At 39.0% G+C, this 21500-nt stretch overlaps 1 protein-coding gene across 1 annotated transcript in view; it reads right to left on the bottom strand.

The window, feature by feature from the left end:
* The window catches only part of sdccag8 (SHH signaling and ciliogenesis regulator sdccag8), a 73941-nt gene extending 58376 nt beyond the window's left edge, over positions 1-15565 (bottom strand). Inside the window, exons 1-12 of the mRNA XM_074645586.1 lie at positions 15339-15565; positions 13413-13574; positions 13181-13266; positions 12673-12786; positions 12442-12567; positions 10339-10410; positions 8931-8995; positions 6175-6375; positions 5009-5147; positions 4681-4833; positions 2968-3102; positions 1115-1231 (exon numbers count right to left, since the gene is read on the bottom strand). Of these exons, the coding sequence (XP_074501687.1) occupies positions 1115-1231; positions 2968-3102; positions 4681-4833; positions 5009-5147; positions 6175-6375; positions 8931-8995; positions 10339-10410; positions 12442-12567; positions 12673-12786; positions 13181-13266; positions 13413-13574; positions 15339-15405 (1437 nt within the window). The 5' untranslated portion in view covers positions 15406-15565. The remainder of the gene's footprint in view (positions 1-1114; positions 1232-2967; positions 3103-4680; positions 4834-5008; positions 5148-6174; positions 6376-8930; positions 8996-10338; positions 10411-12441; positions 12568-12672; positions 12787-13180; positions 13267-13412; positions 13575-15338) is intronic.
* Between the last annotated feature and the right edge of the window lie 5935 nt (positions 15566-21500).

Raw genomic sequence — 21500 nt, 5'->3', positions numbered from 1 at the left:
AAAATGTTGGAAGTTAAAATAAAGTTATTACACTCTGAATTAAAAAAAAGAAAATCAATAAATATATACTGTGTGTGCCATATATACATTTATTGATTTTTTTTTAAAATGTATATTTATATTTATTAGGGATGTCAAAGTTAAAGCGATAATAAGGCGTTAACGTAAATTTGTTTTAACACATTTAAGCTGAAGTAGGCGAGATTGGAGCAAATATGATTAAAAAAAGTTATTTTTATAAAACGGTCACTATATCCTGACAGTATTACATGAAACGGGTAACCTAAAAAAAATCATGTGCTTCTGTGTCCTCCGGTGCTCCTAACGGCATCTGCAAGATTTCACAGACCGGAGGAAAACAAGCAGCCACTTTAACGTGTCTTACGACATACATGTCATACTCGCAAAGGAGGCTAAATAACGCTCCAAACTTACGCTAAATTTTGGGGAGGAAAAACTGGCATGGTCATTTTCAAAGGGGTCCCTTGACCTCTGACCTCAAGATATGTGAATGAAAATGTGTTCTATGGGTACCCACGAGTCTCCCCTTTACAGACATGCCCACTTTATGATAATCACATGCAGTTTGGGGACAAGTCGTAGTCAAGTCAGCACACTGACACACTGACAGCTGTTGTTGCCTGTTGGGCTGCAGTTTGTCATGTTATGATTTGAGCATATTTTTTATGCTAAATGCAGTACCTGTGAGGGTTTCTGGACAATATTTGTTATTGTTTTGTGTTGATAATTGATTTTCAATAATAAATATATACATACATTTGCATAGAGAAGCATATTTGCCCACTCCCATGTTGATAAATCTCCCTTTAAGGTACATTTAGAACAGATAAAAAAAATAAATGTGTAATTAATTTGCGATTAATCACGATTAACTATGAACAATCATGCGATTAAATATTTGAATTGATTGACAAATATTTAAGAGGCTCTTGATTTTGCTTCCTACAACTCAGTACACCTTCAAAAACTGGTGACTGCTTACTAAATTATCGACTAAACAAACTGGTCATTGGCTGACTTTAAAACTACTGAACAAAGTAATCAAATTAATTTAATAAATCTAAACTAATCAGTGGGTTGAATGAAGACGTACCTGTGCAGCCTTTTCCATCTGTCTGCTGGTCTTGGTATTGAGCTCTCGGAGCTCTCTCTCTGCCTCCTCTTTCTTCAGTTGGGCCTGGCTGAGCTGATATCGCAGATCCACACACACCTAGAGATGACACGGACTGATTACAAACAGCCAGTCCTTTGATTAACAAATATTACTTCCTGTCCATTCCTTCATCATTTGCCAGTTTTTTTTATTTTATCATCTTGCCCTTTCCTTATCTAGGAAGGTCCTTTGGTTGAATCATCGGACCCTGCCGTGCTATGAGTCGTTTTCTTCCAAGCTAAATCTCACTGATCTAAATACAGAATATTATAATACTGATCTGTTTGGCTAAGAGTTTAACATATCACCCCCCCACCTTCCCCGAAAATACCCATATAAGTGAATAAAATCACATTATGGAATTAATACGTTTATTATTCTTTACGTTTAAAATTGCTACACCATGTGCTACTATCATTTTTATCATAATAATTTATTACTAATAATATATATTAATATTTGCAGTCAAAAACACTTTGTATAATGATGTAAAAATGTGACACTGAAAATGTGTTTTCTCTTCTGACCTAATCCAACACAGACAGAGCTCAGGGTCATCTATAGAGAAAAACTACAGTTGGTATTCAGTGTCTTCAAGACACTTCAGCAGGGTTAATATTTGCTGACATGCAACGCTTGAACCCGAGTCTTTCAGTTTAAGCAAAACCTTGCAGCCCACAAGGCAATTTTGTCATTGATTTATACAATTTGCATGAATATATATACCCGTACATTTGCAATATAACCTGATTAATACACGAACAAAGCACCTTCAAATGAGGCTTGGTTATTTACCTTACCTGAAACGTATTTATAAACTCGTGCTGAATTTACCCTCCCAACAACCGAAAATAAATACTGAAATAGATAAACCTCTGCTGCCACCCAGTGGATTAACAAAGGCATTACATGTAGACAGTGCAGCCTTCATCTGAGCATCAGGAGTGTTCTTTACTTCTGTTCCTTCAAAGGTATAGACGTCTTTTTCAGGTGCTGTTTTAGCAGCAAAAGTGCAAATGCAAGCACCAATAAGTAACAACACAATCATCCTGGATGAAAGGGTAACGAGCTGCAAGGGTAAGTGAGCAGTGTCAATGTAACGTTACGTCCACTAAAAGTGCTTGTTTTTGCCACCGACAGGCTTAGATTGTGTCTGACAACATTTAGGAAAGGACCCTACAGAGAAATAAAACCTTTTTCTTACCTTTCACTTTATCATGTCTGTTTGTTATTGTGTCAAAGTCTTGTTGTGAAATCTGAATATCCGTATGCTCTGGCTCTAATAAATACGGGCGGCCATAAAAAAAAAGACCTCATCCACATTGTGGAAATCATCTAAATATTCAGCTGTGACACTGAAAATCTTTAGATAACACTAAGTTACGCTTTCTGTTCTCCGACACAACAAACTCTGCCCGGCTGGCACTCACGTTTCCACCGTGGATGTATTCCACTATTCCACCATTGTCTTCCGGCAATACGCCGCCTCGCCACATTTCAGAACGAGACTTCTCCTAGAGCGAGACTCTTTCCATAATGTTGTCAGACACTTATAATAACAATCAGAGCCAGTCATGGCAAAAACAAGCACTTTTAGTGGACGTAAATGGCGGTGCCAGCTTGCCCCAGTAGCGCCATATGCCGTCTGCAGTGCTTTCCCTCAATACTGGACCAATTTCAGTAATTGTTGTCACTTTTAGTCACTTAGACACAAAAACGTGGAAAAATAGGGCTGAAAAATACAGAAGTTACCCTTTAAGGTTTTCTTGCACAAGGCACACGATGTACCTTACCTTGGTATTGTCTTGTTCCTGACTGGTAAGTTTGCGAAGAGTATCTTCCAGCTGATTGGTCAGTGAGCTCTTGTCTCTCTGAGCTCTGTCTAGCTGTCCCTCCAACTCAGCAACACGCTGGGAGAGGATGGACACCTAAAACACACACACACAAGTCTTCCATTGGCATATAGAAAAATAACGATGTCAGTGTTGGCTCTTTACAGCAACTTTAGGAGCTTAAATAAGAACTGCCACAATACATGGACCCCCCCCCCAACAGTTAAATGCAACAAATGTTACGTATTTTGTGATTTGTATTCAATCAATTCAATCAAATAGAAAATCATTAAAGAGGACCTGTTATGCTTATTTTCAGGGTGCATACTTGTATTTTGGGTTTCTACTTTTCCCTCCCTCCTCCCGAAAAGCCCAGTCTGCACTGATTAGATCAGCTGCCGACCGAACCCTTTGGACTCCGCTCCAGCTCCGCTCTAACTAGCTTTGTTTGAGGGCGTGCCAAACTAGCCATTATGCAAATGTATTACTTGGTGACATCACCACGTTACGGAAGAAAAGGCAGGACTTCATTGAAGGCGCTTCAGTTCAGGAACAGTGTTTCTGTGGGGGAGAGGAACTCCCTTTGTCCTGGACTTTGGGCTTTGTAACTTTGCAAACCTTTTACATGCACAAAATAACTACAGTGAAAACCACTTACAGTGATACTGTCTGTCCAGGTCAAATTGATCACTAAAACGGATGATTATTATAACCAATTTTTCGTTGTAGTGCATCATTTCTCATGCAGATTATCATCCAATTGATATTTGTATATTTATTACATGAATACAAAGTAATGAAACGGACCACTTCGCTATTTACTGGCTGGCTGACAATTCTTCTGCCTGTTCCCTCACCGAGGGCAACGCATTGCCGTTTTTGGCCGGCTCTGCAGCGCGAGTGTGCAGGCTGAACGGCGCCCCTTTGCCGGGGGTCCTCGTTCTCTCACTCAGTAGTGGCGGTGAGGGAGACGGCCACCGGTCTGCATGTGTGCTGCAGAGCCAGGTGAGGATCGACAAAGTCGCACTTTGGGGGCATTACGTGATGAGGCATTATCGATCCATTTGACATAGGCTGCTTCACCCACAGGTGCTTTCCCCGTGCACATTTGTTTTTTTATTCAGAGAAAATTATTATTTTTTTCACGGTATGACATCAATCAGCACAGGTATCCAGCCGGAAAGCAGACGGTCCGTGAGACAAAGTATCAAGGGGGTAAAGTAAAAAACAAAACAAAAATTAAATTAACGTTAGTCCAACATAGTTTTAAAATATTTTTCCATATGTTGTCATCCAAAAGTCCCCAAATTAACACTGTAAGCGGACTACTTGATTACTATAAGCAAATTATTTAAACAGCATTTGTATAGGAATGATTCTGTCCCGAGCTTTTTGATCCATATAAGCGGTTGATCTCTGTAACACACTAAACGAAAGGGGAAAAAGCACAAAAGCATAACAGGTCCCCTTTAAATGTCATTCTTTTGCCTAAGATATGAAATATTTCCCTCTGGTGGTTGTTAATCATCATAGAAGCATGAGGGGTGATTTTTAGTTTGTGCGTTAACATTCAGGTATAGTTCAGCATTTCAAAGCAACCAGACCTGTGGATTGGAACTACTTACATATACAATAGTTCTCTATACACACAAAAAGTGAATAAGTAAGATTTACTGTGTGTGCCAGCTCCTCTCTGTGTTTGCGAGCCTCAGCCCTGCCCTCCTCTTTGGCCTCAGCCAGTCTCTCCTGCGAGGCCTGTGCTTCTCGTTCTAGTTGTTCCCTCTGTCGAAGCAGCTCCCTGGACAGCTGCTCACACTGCACCTCCACCTGCATGCATACAAACACGTACAGAGGGTTTGCCAGAGGTAACAAACCTACACAGTAGGAAGAGGACAACTTGGAAGGAATCTTTTAGCTGAGTGAATGAGCTTTACAAATCAACAATGCAGTTTGAGCTAACACAGCTGGGGAAGTGTGTAAATACACTGTGTGTTTCTCTGACCCTGGCTTTGTACAGATTTGCTTCTTCCGCCATCTCCACAGCCTGTTTGACTTGGAGACAGGCTGACCACTCTCTCTGCTGTGCCTCCTGCTGACTGGCCCGCACGGCACGCAGAGCCACCAGTAACTCATCACGCTCCCTAAAAAATGTATTGAAAAGAAAATGCACAACCAGCATTAAAAAAAGAACATATGGGGGAAATTGTTTTTGTATCTCTTTTTTTTTTGTTGTTTATGTTGTTTCTAGGGCTGTCAATATTCACACAATAACGCATTAACGCAAATTTGTTTTAACACCACTAAATTGTTTTAACACATTAATGCAACCTGCAACTTCTGAGGTTATAGCACGTTCAGTTTTAAAGGTAGAGTGTAGATACTGGCATCTATGAAACTAGAAAAATCTCAAGAATCCATTAGTACCAAGCATCGTTAATTTTGTCGAGGAAAAACTGGCATGGTTATTTTCAAAGGGGTACCTTGACCTCTGACCTCCAGATATGTGAATGAAAAGGGGTTCTATGGGTACCCACGAGTCTCCCCTTTACAGACATGCTCTCTCATAGAGATTGAAGAAGGATAAATGAATACGTTATCAATAAATAGAGTAAAAACAAATACATATTATACTAAATTAAATAAACATATATTTAACTGATTACAACTGTGTTACATTATTAGACATGCCTAAAGACATGCCCACTGACACACTGACAGCTGTTGTTGCCTGTTGAGCTGCAGTTTGCCATGTTATGATTTGAGCATATTTTTGATACTAAATGCAGTACCTGTGAGGGTTTCTGGACAATATCTGTCATTGTTTTGTGTTGTTAATTGATTTCCAATAATAAATATATACATACATTTGCATAAAGCAGCATATTTGTCCACTCCTATGTTGATAAGAGTATTAAATACTTGCTAAATCTCCCTTTAAGGTACATTTTGAACAGATGAAAAAAATTTACGATTAATTTGCGATTCACTATTTTAATCAATTGACAGCCCTAGATGTTTCCTTTTTTGCTATGCACATGCAAAAAAAAAATATGTCAGGTACGATAAGGTAAATCAATGCATAATGATACTTAAACCTTAAACTACGGAGTATGAAGAGCTGTATGTCTGTATTTGTGTGCGTGTGTGTGTGCGTACGTGACCACTGACTTTGTGAGCCTGTCAATAGCCTGGACATGCAGATTGGTGTGAGTCCCAGCCAACACAGCTTCGTGCTGTGCACACTTCAGACACAATCCTGCCACCCGGGGAGCTCCATCAGCCCTCAGTGCATCTGCAGCCTGTTTCTCCCGGTGTCTCAGACGAACCTTCACCTCCTCACACTCCTTCTGACTGACCGACAGATCCTTCCTGAAGACGGAAGCAAAAGATGAGATATGGAGAAACGGAGAGAGAGAGAGAGAGAGAGAGAGAGAGAGCGAGAGAGAGAGAGAGAGAGAGAGAGAGAAAGAGAGAGAGAGAGAAAGAGAGAGAGAGAGAGAGAGAGAGAGAGAGAGAGAGAGAGAGAGAGAGAGAGAGAGAGAGAGAGAGAGAGAGAGAGAGAGAGAGAGAAAGCCTTTTAAGGCTTAACCAATATAAAAAAAAGAAAGAAAAAGCCATAGTAACTGGTTACACTGTATACTATACTATATACACCGATCAGCCACAACATTAGGACTACTGACAGCCAGGTGAAGTGAATAACATTGATTATCTCGTTACAATGGTAGCTGGCAGTGGGGGGGGGGGGGGGGGGGGGGGGGGTGGGGGGGGGGGGGGGGGGGGGGGGAGAGATATATTAGACAGCAAGTGAACATTTTGAACATTGAACTTTGTGTTGGAAGCAGAAAAAATGGCGAAAAAGGCGACTTTGACAAGGGCCAAATAGTGCTGGCAAGACGACTGGGTCAGAGCATCTCCAGAACTGCAGCTCTTGTGGGATGTTCCCGTTCTGCAGTGGTCAGACCTACCAAAAGTGGTCCAAGGAATGAAAACCGGTGACAGGGTCAGACCCGAGGCTCATTGACCCACGTGGGGAGCGAAGGCTGGCCCGTGTTGTCCAATCCAATAGAAGAACTACTGGAGCTCAAATTGCTGAAAAAGTTAATGCTGGTTCTGATAGAAAGGTGTCAGAACACACAGTGCATCGCAGTTTGTTGCGTATGGGGCTACCTAGCCGCAGACCGGTCAGGGTGCCCGTGCTGTCATAATGTTATGGCTGATCGGTGTACGTATGTATGTATACTTTATAGTATATATATATATATAGTAGTATAGTATAATATATACAGACGTAGGCAAAGTTGTTGGTAACGTTCCGTTAAAGAGAGAAAACCCCACAATGGTCACTGAAATAACTTGAAACTGACAAAAGTAATAATAAATAAAAATGTACTGAAAATGAACTAATGAAAATCAGCTGTTGCTTTTGAATTGTGGTTCAACAGAATCATTTTAAAAAACAAACTGATGAAACTGGCCTAGACAAAAATGATGGTAGCCCTAGAAAAGATTGAAAATAATGTGACCATAGGGACATGTTAAACTAAGGTGTGTCCTGTAATTAGCATCACAGGTATCTTCAAACTTGTAATCAGTCAGTCTGCCTATTTAAAGGGTGAAAAGTAGTCACTGTGCTGTTTGGTATCATGGTGTGTACCACACTGAACATGGACCACAGAAAGCTAAGGAGAGAGTTGTCTCAGGAGATCAGAAAGAACATTATAGACCTTCATGTTAAAAGGTAAAGGCTATAAGACCATCTCCAAGCAGCTTGACGTTCCTGTGACTACAGCTGCACATATTATTCAGAAGTTTAAGGTCCATGGGACTGTAGCCAACCTCCCTGGACGTGGCCGCAAGAGGAAAATTGATGACATATTGAAGAGACGGATAATACGAATGGTAACCAAAGAGCCTAGAACAACTTCCAAAGAGATTAGAGGTGAACTCCAAGGTCAAGGTACATCAGTGTCAGATCGCACCATCCGTCACTGTTTGAGCCAAAGTGGACTTAATGGAAGACAACCGAGGAGGACACCAAATCATAAAAAAGCGAGACTGGAATTTTCCAAAATGCATATTGACAAGCCACAAAGCTTCTGGGAGAATGTCCTTTGGACAGATGAGACAAAACTGGAGCTTTTTGGCAAGTCACATCAGCTCTATGTTCACAGACGAAGAGATGAAGCATCCAAAGAAAAGAACACTGTACCTAATGTGAAACATGGAGGAGGCTCGGTTATGTTATGGGGCTGCTTTGCTGCATCTGGCACAGGGTGTCTTGAATCTGTGCAGGGTGCAATGAAATCTCAAGACTATCAAGGCATTCTGGAGCGAAATGTGCTGCCCAGTGTCAGAAAGCTTGGTCTCAGTCGCAGGTCATGGGTCCTCAAACAGGATAATGACCCAAAACACAGCTAAAAACACCCAAGAATGGCTAAGAACAAAACATTGGACTATTCTGAAGTGGCCTTTTATGAGCCCGGATCTAAATCCTATTGAACATCTGTGGAAGGAGCTGAAACATGCTGTCTGGAGAAGGCACCCTTCAAACCTGAGACAGCTGGAGCAGTTTGCTCACGAGGAGTGGGCCAACATACCTGTCGACAGGTGCAGAAGTCTCATTGAGAGTTACAGAAATCACTTGATTGCAGTGATTGCCTCAAAAGGTTGTGCAACAAAATATTAAGTTAATGTTACCATCATTTTTGTCTAGGCCAGTTTCATTAGTTTGCTTTTTTAAATGATTCTGCTGAACCATAATTCAAAAACAATATCTGATTTTCATTAGTTAATTTTCAGTGAATTTTTATTTATTATTACTTTTGTCAGTTTCAAGTTATTTCAGTGACCATTGTGGTTTTTTTTCTCTTTAACGGAACGTTACCAACAACTTTGCCTACGTCTGTATGTAGTATACTGACCTGAGGGAGATGACCTGAGCCTCCAAGCTTTCCATCTGGGCCTGGTAGATCACTTTCAATTGTTCCTGATGAACACAAACATTTTCAGAACTATACATATCTAACTTGGATAATTCTATCCACTGAATCAATGGATGGAATTAAAAAGGATGGGATGCCATTATGATTTTGCCACAACTTTCCATTACAACTGTATGTTTGAGTTAGAACAAATATAAATTCAGTATGAGTGTAAGAAAATATCGATACACATGAGTAAAGAGATACGATGTGTTGCTCCAGTGATTCTCCAAAACACTGTATCGATTTTTAATTAACCCCTTAAAAATCGGATGGCCTGTTGTCGGGCCGGGCCGCTATTCGATCTTTTGGAGGTTGTAGCGGCATCAGTTTTAAAGCAAGAGCGAAGGTAATGGCATCATATGAAACTAGAAAACCTATGAATCCATTTAGGGATGCACCGATACCAAAAGCGGATCTGATATCGGGCCGATACTGACTTAAATAGCTGGATCAGTTATTCGTGACAATGGGGCCGATCTATTCAATTCAATTTTATGTTTATATACTATATGTATTACATACTGGAATTTTAATGCCTGTTTATGTTTTGACCAATTTGTTGCTGCATTAAAAAGGTTTACACCTGAATTGTAATTCAAGTTCATTTTGAAGATTTATTTTACCAAGTTGTTGGTGTACGATTTATTATTTTAATCATAAATAACAATTCACTCAATTTATATCTATGTATTTATATGTTACATTTTGTTTTACAAAGTGAAGGAGGCTCAATAACGCTCCAAAGTTAGGTTAACTTTTGGCGAGGAAAAACTAGCATGGCGATTTTCACAGGTGTGTGTTGACCTCTGACCTCCAGATATGTGAATGAAAATGGGTTCTGTGGGTACCCACGAGTCTCCCCTTTACAGATATGCCCACTTTATGGTGATCTCATGCAGTTTTTTGCATGCTGTGTAAAAGTGTTATTTTTGCCTATTCTAAAATAGTGTACTTCTGGTGTGTTCTTTATACAATAAATAGTATTCCTAAATTCTAGTTTAAAAAAATCACAATATATCGCCTTGCTTACAGTATCGCAATATATTGAACCGTTACCACTGCATCATGATATGTATCGTACAGCCAGAATCTTGCCGATACACAGCCCTAACATTCAGTGTGGACAGATTACAAATGAGTGCACAAAACAAGTTGGAAATACACTTTGGAACCATATATATTATTTGAAAGTAATGTCCTCAGAGAATTAGCCCAACATTTTTTGTCTGGAATACACAATAGAAAATACTGTTATATTGCAGAAATGGACCATGTGGGTTGGAGATGGAGAAGAAGAACTGAACAGTAACTGGAGGAGAGGAGAAAGCAGATCCATCATCCCTACCAGCTCATTTTTCCATGTGAGTTCTGCTCTCTGCAGCATGCTGTGGCTGTTGGCTGCCATACTCTCATTCACCTGAAGAAAACACATCAGGGCGGATGATGAGACACTTCACCCAAGGTGATCATTCATTTGAAAAAATGCTAGTGTCATCCTGAGCTTACAGTGCATCCGGAAAGTATTCACAGCGCTTCACTTTTTCCACATTTTGTTATGTTAGTGCCTTATTCCAAAATGGATTCAATTCATTTTTGTCCTCAAAGTTCTACACACAATACCACATAATGATAACGTGAAAAAAGTTTTTTTTTAATTTTTGCAAATTTATTAAAAATAAAAAACGAAAAATCACATGTACATAAGTATTCACAGCCTTTGCCATGACACTCAAAATTGAGCTACCAATACCATCCCTACAGTGAAGCATGGTGGTGGCAGCATCATGCTGTGGGGATGTTTTTCAGCGGCAGGAACTGGGAGACTAGTCAGGATCGAGGGAAAGATGAATGCAGCAATGTACAGAGACATCCTTGATGAAAACCTGCTCCAGAGCGCTCAGGACCTCAGACTGGGGCGAAGGTTCATCTTCCAACAGGACAACGACACTAAGCACACAGCCAAGACAACGCAGGAGTGGCTTAGGGACAATTCTGTGAATGTCCTTGAGTGGCCCAGCCAGAGCCCAGCCAGAGCCCAGACTTGAACCCGATTGAACATCTCTGGAGATCCGAAAATGGCTGTGCAACGACGCTCCCCATCCAACCTGATGGAGCTTGAGAGGTCCTGCAAAGAAGAATGGGAGAAACTGCCCAAAAATAGGTGTGCCAAGCTTGTAGCATCATACTCAAAAAGACTTGAGGCTGTAATTGCTGCCAAAGGTGCTTCAACAAAGTATTGAGCAAAGGCTGTGAATACTTATGTACATGTTATATTTTCGTTCTTCATTTTTAATAAATTTGCAAAAATGTTAAACAAACTTGTTTCACTTTGTCATTATGGGTTATTGTGTGTAGAATTTTGAGGAAAAAAATGAATTGAATCCATTTTGGAATAAGGCTGTAACATAACAAAATGTGGTAAAAGTGAGGCGCTGTGAATACTTTCCGGATGCACTGTAAGTCTGTTAACACTTCTACTGTATAGTGTTAGTTTAAAACTCCCTCTAATCGGAAATCAATGCATGCTGGATGTTACAACTTACCTGACTTTTCCTGAAAATAACTGATATCTACAACTATGCTGAATTTCTGCAGAGTAATGAAAAGCACTGGTTCCCAACCTGGGGTTCCCAACCTGGGGGTCCCAACCCCCACTAGGGGTCGCCAAAGCTTCTCGGGTGATTTCTTGATTTTGAGGGGTGCAAGTAAATTTTTTTTTTAAATATATACAGTTGGCATTTATCTCAGCATTTCATGCATTACCTTGAAGAAAAACTAAATGCAATTGTTACTTTTAAAGTTTGGAATATTATTTAAGATATAAACAGGATAAGGGCACGGCCTCGTCTTGCATTAGAAAATAACACAGTTAAAACAAACCATAGAGCTAATAGAACAATGGGCAAGCGTCAGGGACATTTGTCAATAAAGAAGCCTATTAAGTATTAAAAAAAAAATAAATGCATAATACAAAGAATTGTATTAAAAGTTAAAAAATATAACAGGAAACTCATCTCTGATGCAATATTCACAGGAAAAAAATCAGCTAAAAATTCATCCAAATTGCCTATTTTTACATAAACTTCCTGCAGTTATTGAGTTCACTATTTGGGTTAATTTTACAGTTTATCATTTGTCCTGTTCTGTTATTGTTATGCATTGAATATAATATGAAATATCCATAAAATATGTCACTTAGTCAGAGGTCATCAGTTTACTCAAGATAGAAAAGGGGCCCCTAAAGGAAAAAGGTTGGGAATCACTGATGTAAAGGGCAGAGGCAACCTTAGTGTCTGTAACTTAGAAATAAAAAAATCACAATTATTTCATCCTCAATTTGACATTATTATGATGACTGTGCCTCTGTGAATATGGTAAGAATGTACATACATTTCACAAGCACAAAAATCATACAAATGCTTTTCATACACACACACACACACATTACCGTGGAGTTTCGGATTGTGTAGTCTTTCAGAGATTCGTCCACAGCTTTGGATTTGAGGTCTGATTGCAGCTTCTCATTCTCCACCACCACCACTCTGATCCGCTGTTTCATCCCCTGCAGCTCTTCCTGAAGTCATGCACACAGAAAAATGAATCCAAACGTATCCAAATCAGCACAATAGTAAAAAAGGACTACAAATATTAACACACACACGCACATCTGTGCACATACCTTGCACAATTTGACCTCAGCTTCCAGGTGTTGGATGTACTCTGACTGGTTGTGAATCATTGGGACCAAATCCTGAAAAGCAGGCGATTTGGACCTTCCCTCCTGCTGTACTCTCTAACAGAGGAGAAAAAAAAGAATGAGGCAAAATTCACCAGAATGGCAGCAAAATATTAATATAATGGAAAAGGCTGAACGATTTACCACATTTAACTATGGAGAATGTATCCTAGCCAGTGGGCTACCAGGGCAACTTCTCTGGTTGCAAGCAGAAGTGTGATTGTAAAGAAGTCTATGAGAAAATGAGCCTAATTCGCACTTGATTTATTACCTCAGTAAACATTGTAAACATGAGTTTATGGTCTCAATCGCTAGTTTTAAGTCTTCTTCAATACAGCATGATGTTCATTTAGTAAATTATGGTCCCATTTAGAGTCAGAGAGACCATAAAGCAGGGGATGCTTTAGGGCCTGGCTAGCTTGTGATTGACAGGTCGCTACCACGGCGTTACCTTGGCTGGAGACGGTTTCTTTGAAGGCGAGAGAGGAGCGGGAATGTCTCTGCACTGCTTCAGTAGAAGGCTCTTCAGCTGATTAACTACAATGCCAAAAGACACAAAAACAAGCATGCACACACACACATGAGAAGCATTTCATTATAACTTTGTGTATTGTCTGTCAGCAATCAGGGAAATCTCCACGTGGTACACTATAATATCGTCCAGCAACTAATCACAGAGTCACCTGCTTCGCTCTGTGTCTTTTGGCTCCATGCAGCCTTGTCCTCTTCGGCCATGGCGGTGAAGAGGCTGCCATCGCTGCCTCTGGGCTCCTCCACCTCTTCTCCATCAGAGCTCAGCTGCTCCAGAGCACTGCTCAGCTGCTGTATGCTCTGGTTGGCCCGCTCTGAAACCAATATGCACACATAGACACCGATCTCATACTGTATATTATTTCTGATTCCATGACAGTTTAGTTGGTGTCTGTTAACTAAAACACAAGCCCACCACCCAGATTAGAGAGAACGATTCATTGAATCACTGAGATGTATAAAAAGAGACTTTCACAAAGGGGAGGGAAGGCTGAACCAAGATAATAAAGAATGATGTAGTGAGGGAGCTCTCTGTCTTTGTACAAAGAATTGTCTGCTGTATGGACCCAAATGCATTTGCTTAATAAATGGTATTTGCTTCTTAACTGAATGACCAGAGACTGTTTATTAAATAATTTCTCTAACATAACCCAGCAACCATGTTGAGATCTCTTGAGGAAATACCAAGCAACGCTCACAGGGCCGGAGCACAGCCAATAGGAATGCTCTCTCTCTCTCTGAAATGACCTGTGATTGGCCAAAGTCTCCCGTCACGGGCTAGATTTTTTAAAGCCTGTAAACATGAGGAGGAGCAGAAGTCTAGTTTTCTCTCAGAACACTTGAATTACAATATGCTGAAAGGTTATTATGGAATTTTTGCCCAATGATGCCAAAAAATGGTTGCCTGAAGTTTTAATTACTGGGGTAGTTAATTAGAACAGATCCATAGTTAATGTTATAGTAACACTTTTGCTTTTCCTATCATGGAAATGTCTGTTGTGAAAAAAAGACTATTCAATGCCAGTGAGTTCTTCAGTTTTGGCCCAAATTTGTTTGTTTGTCTACTGTATTTCAAACATTTAAAAACAAAAAAAGATAAAAACAAAATTAAGAGTAAAATGAAATGAATGATAAACCTATACACATACTCAGTAAATAATCATCATAAACAACACAATTTAAATCTTACATGTTCGAAAAGGAGTAGGAGGAAGTATACACGTATTTATTTCTACCCCTTCTCTGCTACTAATCCATTAAATCATAAACTTTATTTCATACACACACTCACACACATTCATATATATATATATACACACACACATATATATATAAAATATATATATACATACATACATACATACATACATAAATATTTATACACACACATTCACTCACTCACTCAAACATATATATATATATACAGTTTATAAACAATGATCTAAATTCTACACTACATTAAATATAGCTAGCTTAATGTAACAGGAATTTTAAAAGTAGGTACCATTCAGCCTACTATTACTATTACACCATGGTGTCCTGCCAATTGTTTTGGAAGTCTGGCAATTATTTTTAAGTAATTTTAGAAGAAGAAGAGGAAGAAGAAGAAGAGGGGCACTTTATTAAGTTAGCTATTATTAATATTTGTATTAATATTATTATTAATATTATTATCTTAATTAGCTATCTGAGAGTGGAGCAAGACACATTGATATTTGTTTTCTTCGAAATGTAGCTTTAGCCAAGCGGATTAATGTCTATCAGGAGGATGCCCACATCATCTGAAGTGGACTGAGAGTCAGCAGCAGGTGTCAGTGATGAGACTTTAATCCCCTACTGGAGTCTCTTTTTTTCACTCAGTTTCAATGCCATAACGTGCCGGTAACTCTGCGACTAATATTATAACTCATCACTCAGTAAACAACACATTTTAATACACCCAGCTGTGACACAGTTAACCTAGTTACTGTATGATGTATTAACTAACCATTAGATATATGAACTAACCATTTAGCTTCGCGTCTCAGTCTTTAGCTAGCTGTTTGCACATTTAGGACTTAATTCATCATTTAACTTACGTCTCAGCTCCTTGTGGTAAGCTCCCAGCTGCTCTGCTTCCTCCTCATCAGAGTCGAACGGTTTCATTGATATATATGTGAGTTATATCACGATATATCACTAACTACACATGCTAGGCTATGTGCAGCAACTACAACAACCACAATATCTAGCACGTAGTAACGGTCATTGTTTGTTTTGATATACCAGCGTGCCCCGAGGTCGGTGTTCTCGGCTCCTCCTATGTAACCTATGTAACCGCCCCGGTAACGTGTACCGTGAATACCAAAACGAGGCAACCCTCTGAGAACAGCTCCCACTTCCGTAAACTCAGCCAGATGCCGGGAGTTGTAGTCATTTGTAGTTTTGTAGTAATTAATAGTTTCACTTCTGCGACCCTGTGGCAATACGGTGTATTGCATGTATGCGTCATGAATTATAATATTACTATAATATTACTATATAATATCATTAATTTTATTTTATTTTATTTTATTTTATTTATTAATAATTCTAATAATATTATTTATATTCATATATTTTGTGCATGTTGTTGTAAAGTTCAAATCAACCTCGACCTCAACCAACTATGTTAATGATATAGATAGATAGATAGATAGATAGATAGATAGATAGATAGATAGATAGATAGATAGATAGATTGATAGTAACTTTATTGATCCCGAGGGAAATTCAAGTTTCCAGCATCACAGTTCCATAGTGCAAACACATGTTAGGAAAAAGGCAGTAAAAAAGTTAGTAGTGCAAAGTACAAAGTACAAAAAATATACCAGATATAAAAATACAAGGAGATGAAGAAAACTGTTAAAACTGAATATAGTGCAGAGTAACAGCTGTGATACATGACTATTAAAAAAAGTGAATATAGTGCAGAAGAGACTGTTAAAAATGAGTATAGTGCAGGGTAACTCCAGGAGCTTAGTCTATGAAAGTGCACTGTGTGCGTTATTATATGTCCTGCAGACCATCCTCCTTTGTTTGTCCCGTTTCTTTAAAGGGTATTTTGGGGTTTCTATATCCCCTTGTGTGTTTATATCTCCGACACGCTTGTGAAACTGTGGTAATGTGAGCCGCCAGCCGCCGTCTGACTTGTGTGATGTCCTCTGAGTGAGGCGAACAGCGTTACCACGGTTTTGGAGCGAGAGGAGTGAGCGGAGGGGTACTCAGTTGGTCGCAATCTGCAACCACACCACTAGATGGCACTAAATACTACACACTGTACCTTTAATTAGATAAAACTTCAATGTGTTGCTGCAGCAGAGAATATGATGCAATGAGAACATGAACGACTAGAGAGCTATCAATGCAATATAACTAGTAACTAAATCAGAGAAAGACCTTGAAGATTACAAACAAAGAGCGTTACTCAGAGTCCTGAAGCTACAGGGTTAAAGATCTCCTGCTGATGTCCTGGTTGTTTGGCACCGTGTGCGGTGCTGTGCCATGTGTCAGTTTCACTTCTCTTATCTTGGCCGTCCAGTGAGTCACCACTGAGCGCTCCCACATGCACACAAAGATCAGACTGCTGATTCAACAAGGTGAACAACGAGGTGACTGCTTGTGGGATTACTCAGAAATACTTTCAAATCATAAATAGGCCATTCGGTTATGAAATTGCAGACATTTCACATGAAGCAATGGTTATCATTATTTTAACCCATCCCCAGCCATTCATAATTTATAAGCAGCATATAAATAATGATGGTTTATAGCACACTTTAATGTAATTGTAAGCAGATATAAAGACATTAAGTCCTGTTGTGAGGCATCTGCAACTGTTTAAACAGATAATGAATGATTTCACAAAATAATGTAACACAGTTGTAATCAGTTAAATATGTTTATTTAATTTAGTATAATATGTATTTGTTTTTACTGTATTTATTGATAATGTATTAATTTATCTTTCTTCAATATCTATGAGAGAGCATGTCTGTAAAGGGGAGACTCGTGGGTACCCATAGAACCCATTTTCATTCACATATCTGGTGGTCAGAGGTCAAGGGACCCCCTCCTCTCCAAAATTTTGGAGCGTTATTTAGCCTCCTTCCCGACAAGCTAGTATGACATGGTTGGTACCAAAGGATTCATTAGGTTTTATACCAGTAGCTACACTCTAGTTTTAAAACTGAGCCCACTACAACCTGAAAATCTTAAGTTGCGTTAAAGAAATTAGTGGAGTTAAACCGAATTTGCTTTAACTTTGCCAGCCCTACTAATAAATAAGAGGGCTAAATTTATTTTCCATGCGAAAGTGTGTAAATATAAATAAAATAGGGTAAGGTTATATACAAGTACCTTAAAATACTTGTGTAGTACACAGTGTTATGTGTATTTCATGAATGGACCTGCTGTTACCTCAATGTGGAAGTTGCCTCCAGTTCCAGGTAAAAATGACACAGACAAGGGGAAGTTGATGTTTTAGTTTGTGTGTGCGCATGCATGTGAGTGTGCATGTGTGTGATACTGTTCAGTGGAAGGATGTATCTCATCATCTCTGTTTGTTGCTGCTTACAAAAGGGGTCAGACAAAGGTAACCATGGATACAACCTCTTCCTATTGCACAATAACAGATAGCTTCCTGTCATGAGTCTCGAATGTACTTTTGATTTTTGCAACATTTTAGTTTTCAACAGAAGAGGCAGTGAGTCAGACTTTGGTGGGTTCATTAAAAAAAAAAAAATTGTGTTGTAATCTAGATTTGATGTTTTCATTCACAGTTTATTGTGACATCTTCATCCTATCCTATTCATTCACTGCATGTTAGTCGTATTTGGTCATTTTATTAACTGTTTCACCTGCATTCAACTTTTTTTTTGGCCACTTGGATGGTGTGGAAAGAGATCACCTTACAAGTAGTGATGTGATCCATTGTTATATAAAAATATTGATTATAGTAGCTTTAAAGGGACTGTATGTAACTTTTTACACGTGTTTTAAAGGTCCCATATTGTAAAAAAATTTGATTTTCATGTATTTTATATTATAAATCAGGTTTAAGTGTTTTATAAATACTGTTAAACGATCAAAGTGCTCAATATACAGAGAAATACACACAGACCGTATTCAGAAATTGTGCGTTTGAAACGAGCTGTTAGGATTTGTGCATTTGTGATGTCACAAATATACAATATTTAGACCATTACACGGTTTTAAATGTAAACACTCTAAATGTGTCCCAGTTTATTTCCTATTGCAGTGTTTGTAAATAGCATCAGCTGACAGGAAGTAAACATGGACCCAAACTGTTGCTTAGCAACAGATTCCGTTGCAATTCCGTTGAAATGCACTAAAACGGAGCGTTTCAGACAGAGGGTAAATACAGGTATATTCAGGCAGACAGTATGAGGAAAATAAAGTTTTTTTTGAACATTACAGCATGTAAACATGTTCTAGTAGAAACAAAAATACAAGTACGAACCTGAAAATGAGCATGATATGGGACCTTTAAACATTTTGTATTGCCCATGTGTGAACAGGTTGTAACCTAACCTAAAAAATGAGACCTTGATCAACTTTCTGGGTTTCCTCTATCAGCCTGTAGACTGCTTTTAAGGTGAAGAACCCGGGCCCGTTTTTACGTCATGTGCGCTTGCGAGTGCCTTAGTCGTTGCTGACATTTGGTTAGAAATGGAGTCCCCTAACACCAACAAACAACCAGCCCAAGGTCGCATATTGTAAAAAGTGTGATTTTCATGTCTTTTATATTATAAAGCAGGTTTAAGTGCTTTATAAATACTGTTAAACTATCAAAACGCTCAATATATGGAGGAACACACACAGCCCGTATTCAGAAATTGTGCGTTTGAAACAACCCTTCAGGATTTCTGTTCATTTGTGATGTCACAAATATACAATATTTAGACCATTACACGGTTTTAAACATAAACATTCTAAATGTGTCCCAGTTTATTTCCTGTTGCAGTGTATGTAAATAACATCAGCTGACAGGAAGTAAACATGGACCCAAATTGTTGCCTAGCAACGCAATTCTGTTCAAATGCACTAAAACGGAGCGTTTAAGACAGAGGGTAAATACAGGTATATTCAGGCAGACAGTATGAGGAAAATAGAGGGGTTTTTGAACATAACAGCATGTAAACATGTTCTAGTAGAAACACAAAATATAAGTATGAACCTAAAAAATGAGCACGATATGGGACCTTTAAGGACTTTGCACCACAAGATCAACAAAGGCAGGTCCAACTTTATTATAATAATGTTGAGGTCCTGTCTTGCAGAGCGGTGCTGTGTCAGAATGTAGATTTAAGATCTTTATTGTTTTTGTTTATATTGTGCTCACATGGTAAATAAAGCTGTGTTTGATCAAATTACCACAAACTAAATAATGCACAGAAACTAGGGAGAGGTAGTATTACTCCAGCATACAGTAGGAGTACTGGATGATACACAAACAATGCATAGATAGATCGTGGTTGTTGTTGTTATCATAATAGTGGAGGTGTATTTTACATTTTGGTATTGCTACTTCAACATATGTGAAGATGAACACCCACCTCTAGTCTTTCATTTCAAATGTTACTGTAGGCCTACATTGTAACAGACTTCACCTATACTTCCAAGGTGCATGGAGAAGAGGAAGAGGTCAAAACTCCAGCAACCCAGTATACAGAACAACTTTATTACGAACAATGAATGTTACTATAAAGCTGTCTTTTATGCTACAAACGAGATTTGACCACTTCAGTCCAAATTACTGATTTTAAGCAGATTGAATTTAAAGGGATACATCGGGTGTTTTGAAGTGGGGTTGTATGAGTCAATGTATTAACTACTGTAGATGGTGGTCAGCGCGCCCCCAGTTTGGAGAAACAGACAGGAGTTACCGCACGGAACCAAAGCAATGTACTGCTGTGGATGGGGGCAGCAAAATCGTATTTTAGAAACTTAAAAGAAAGGCTCACCTAAAAAAATGAATATCATGTACACTATATTTACAATATCTTTGCCAGTTTATCTTACAGTTTCCGACGGGGAACTGAAGCTATGCTCTCGCTAAAGCAACCAGACAGAGTTCGGATTTACCAAATTGTCGCACAATAGCACAAACTAACTAACCAATCGAGGCAGCAGTTGACCAGCAACCCCCGTGTTCCGAGAGGTAAAATCAAAGAGACGAAACTCCTGTGTTTTTTTGACAACAGCTGCTGCTGCCATTTTGGACTGAAAACGCTTATTATATATTATAATATTTCATTGTTCAACAAATGCCATTTCGGTAGAATATGACAACAGAATATAAATAATTTAGTTTTACTTTTGTACAGCACTTTTTAGGCGGACTTTTTACTGGCGTCCGCTAGTCACTTTCAGTCCAAAATGGCGGAAGCGTAGCTCTGCTGCTGGGCACTGATGTTGCAATGGAACGAATGATTGACTTTCACTTCTTGACTTTATTTTAGGTGGCTACAAAAACCTTTTGCTGGCACCTGGGTTAGCTCAGTTGGTAGAGCGGGCGTCCATGTATCAAGGCTTGGTCCTGACCGCGGTGGCCAGGGTTCAAATCCGGCCTGTGGCCCTTTCCGCATCCAGTCTCTCTTTCCCCCCTTTCCAAGACTCTATCCACTGTCCTCTCAATAAAATGGAAAATGCCCCCAAAAAAATAACTTAAAAAAAAAAAACCTTTTGCTGCCGGTCCCGTCCACATCTACTGTAGGTATGTATTGAGTACCTCATACAACTCCACTTCAAAACACTCAAACTATCCCTTTAAGAACTCATTTATTTATTGATTGACCTGTGAAGAGTTTTGTCAGATCTAAAAGCCCAATACAGTGGAACATTTTAAACGTTTTGATTGTTTTAAATAAGAGCTTGCATACATTTGCCATATTGTAATACTAACAATATCAGAAAAACATTCCTATTAATGTCTTCAGAATTAAGTTCAACTATATCTCCCGTCGTCTATAGGCTATGCATCGCTGTTCCGTACTTGTCATTTGAATAAACAGTATTGCTTGTAACTGCATGCTGCTGTGAACTATGTCAGCATCATTTAACCACAGATCTCTGGTAATGAAAATAGGCACTTTGGGGCGCGCCTCCATTACATTTGAGTTCTTATCTGGTAACTAACATGTTTGCTTCACATAATTATTTTCATACACTCTGCATGGGGAGGTTTACTGCACCAGATC

The sequence above is a fragment of the Sebastes fasciatus genome, chromosome 9, assembly GCF_043250625.1.
Source record: "Sebastes fasciatus isolate fSebFas1 chromosome 9, fSebFas1.pri, whole genome shotgun sequence".
Classification (NCBI taxonomy): Eukaryota; Metazoa; Chordata; class Actinopteri; order Perciformes; family Sebastidae; genus Sebastes; species Sebastes fasciatus.
The sequence above is the reverse complement of the archived record's forward strand: the minus strand, read 5'-3'. Positions and strand labels throughout refer to the sequence as shown.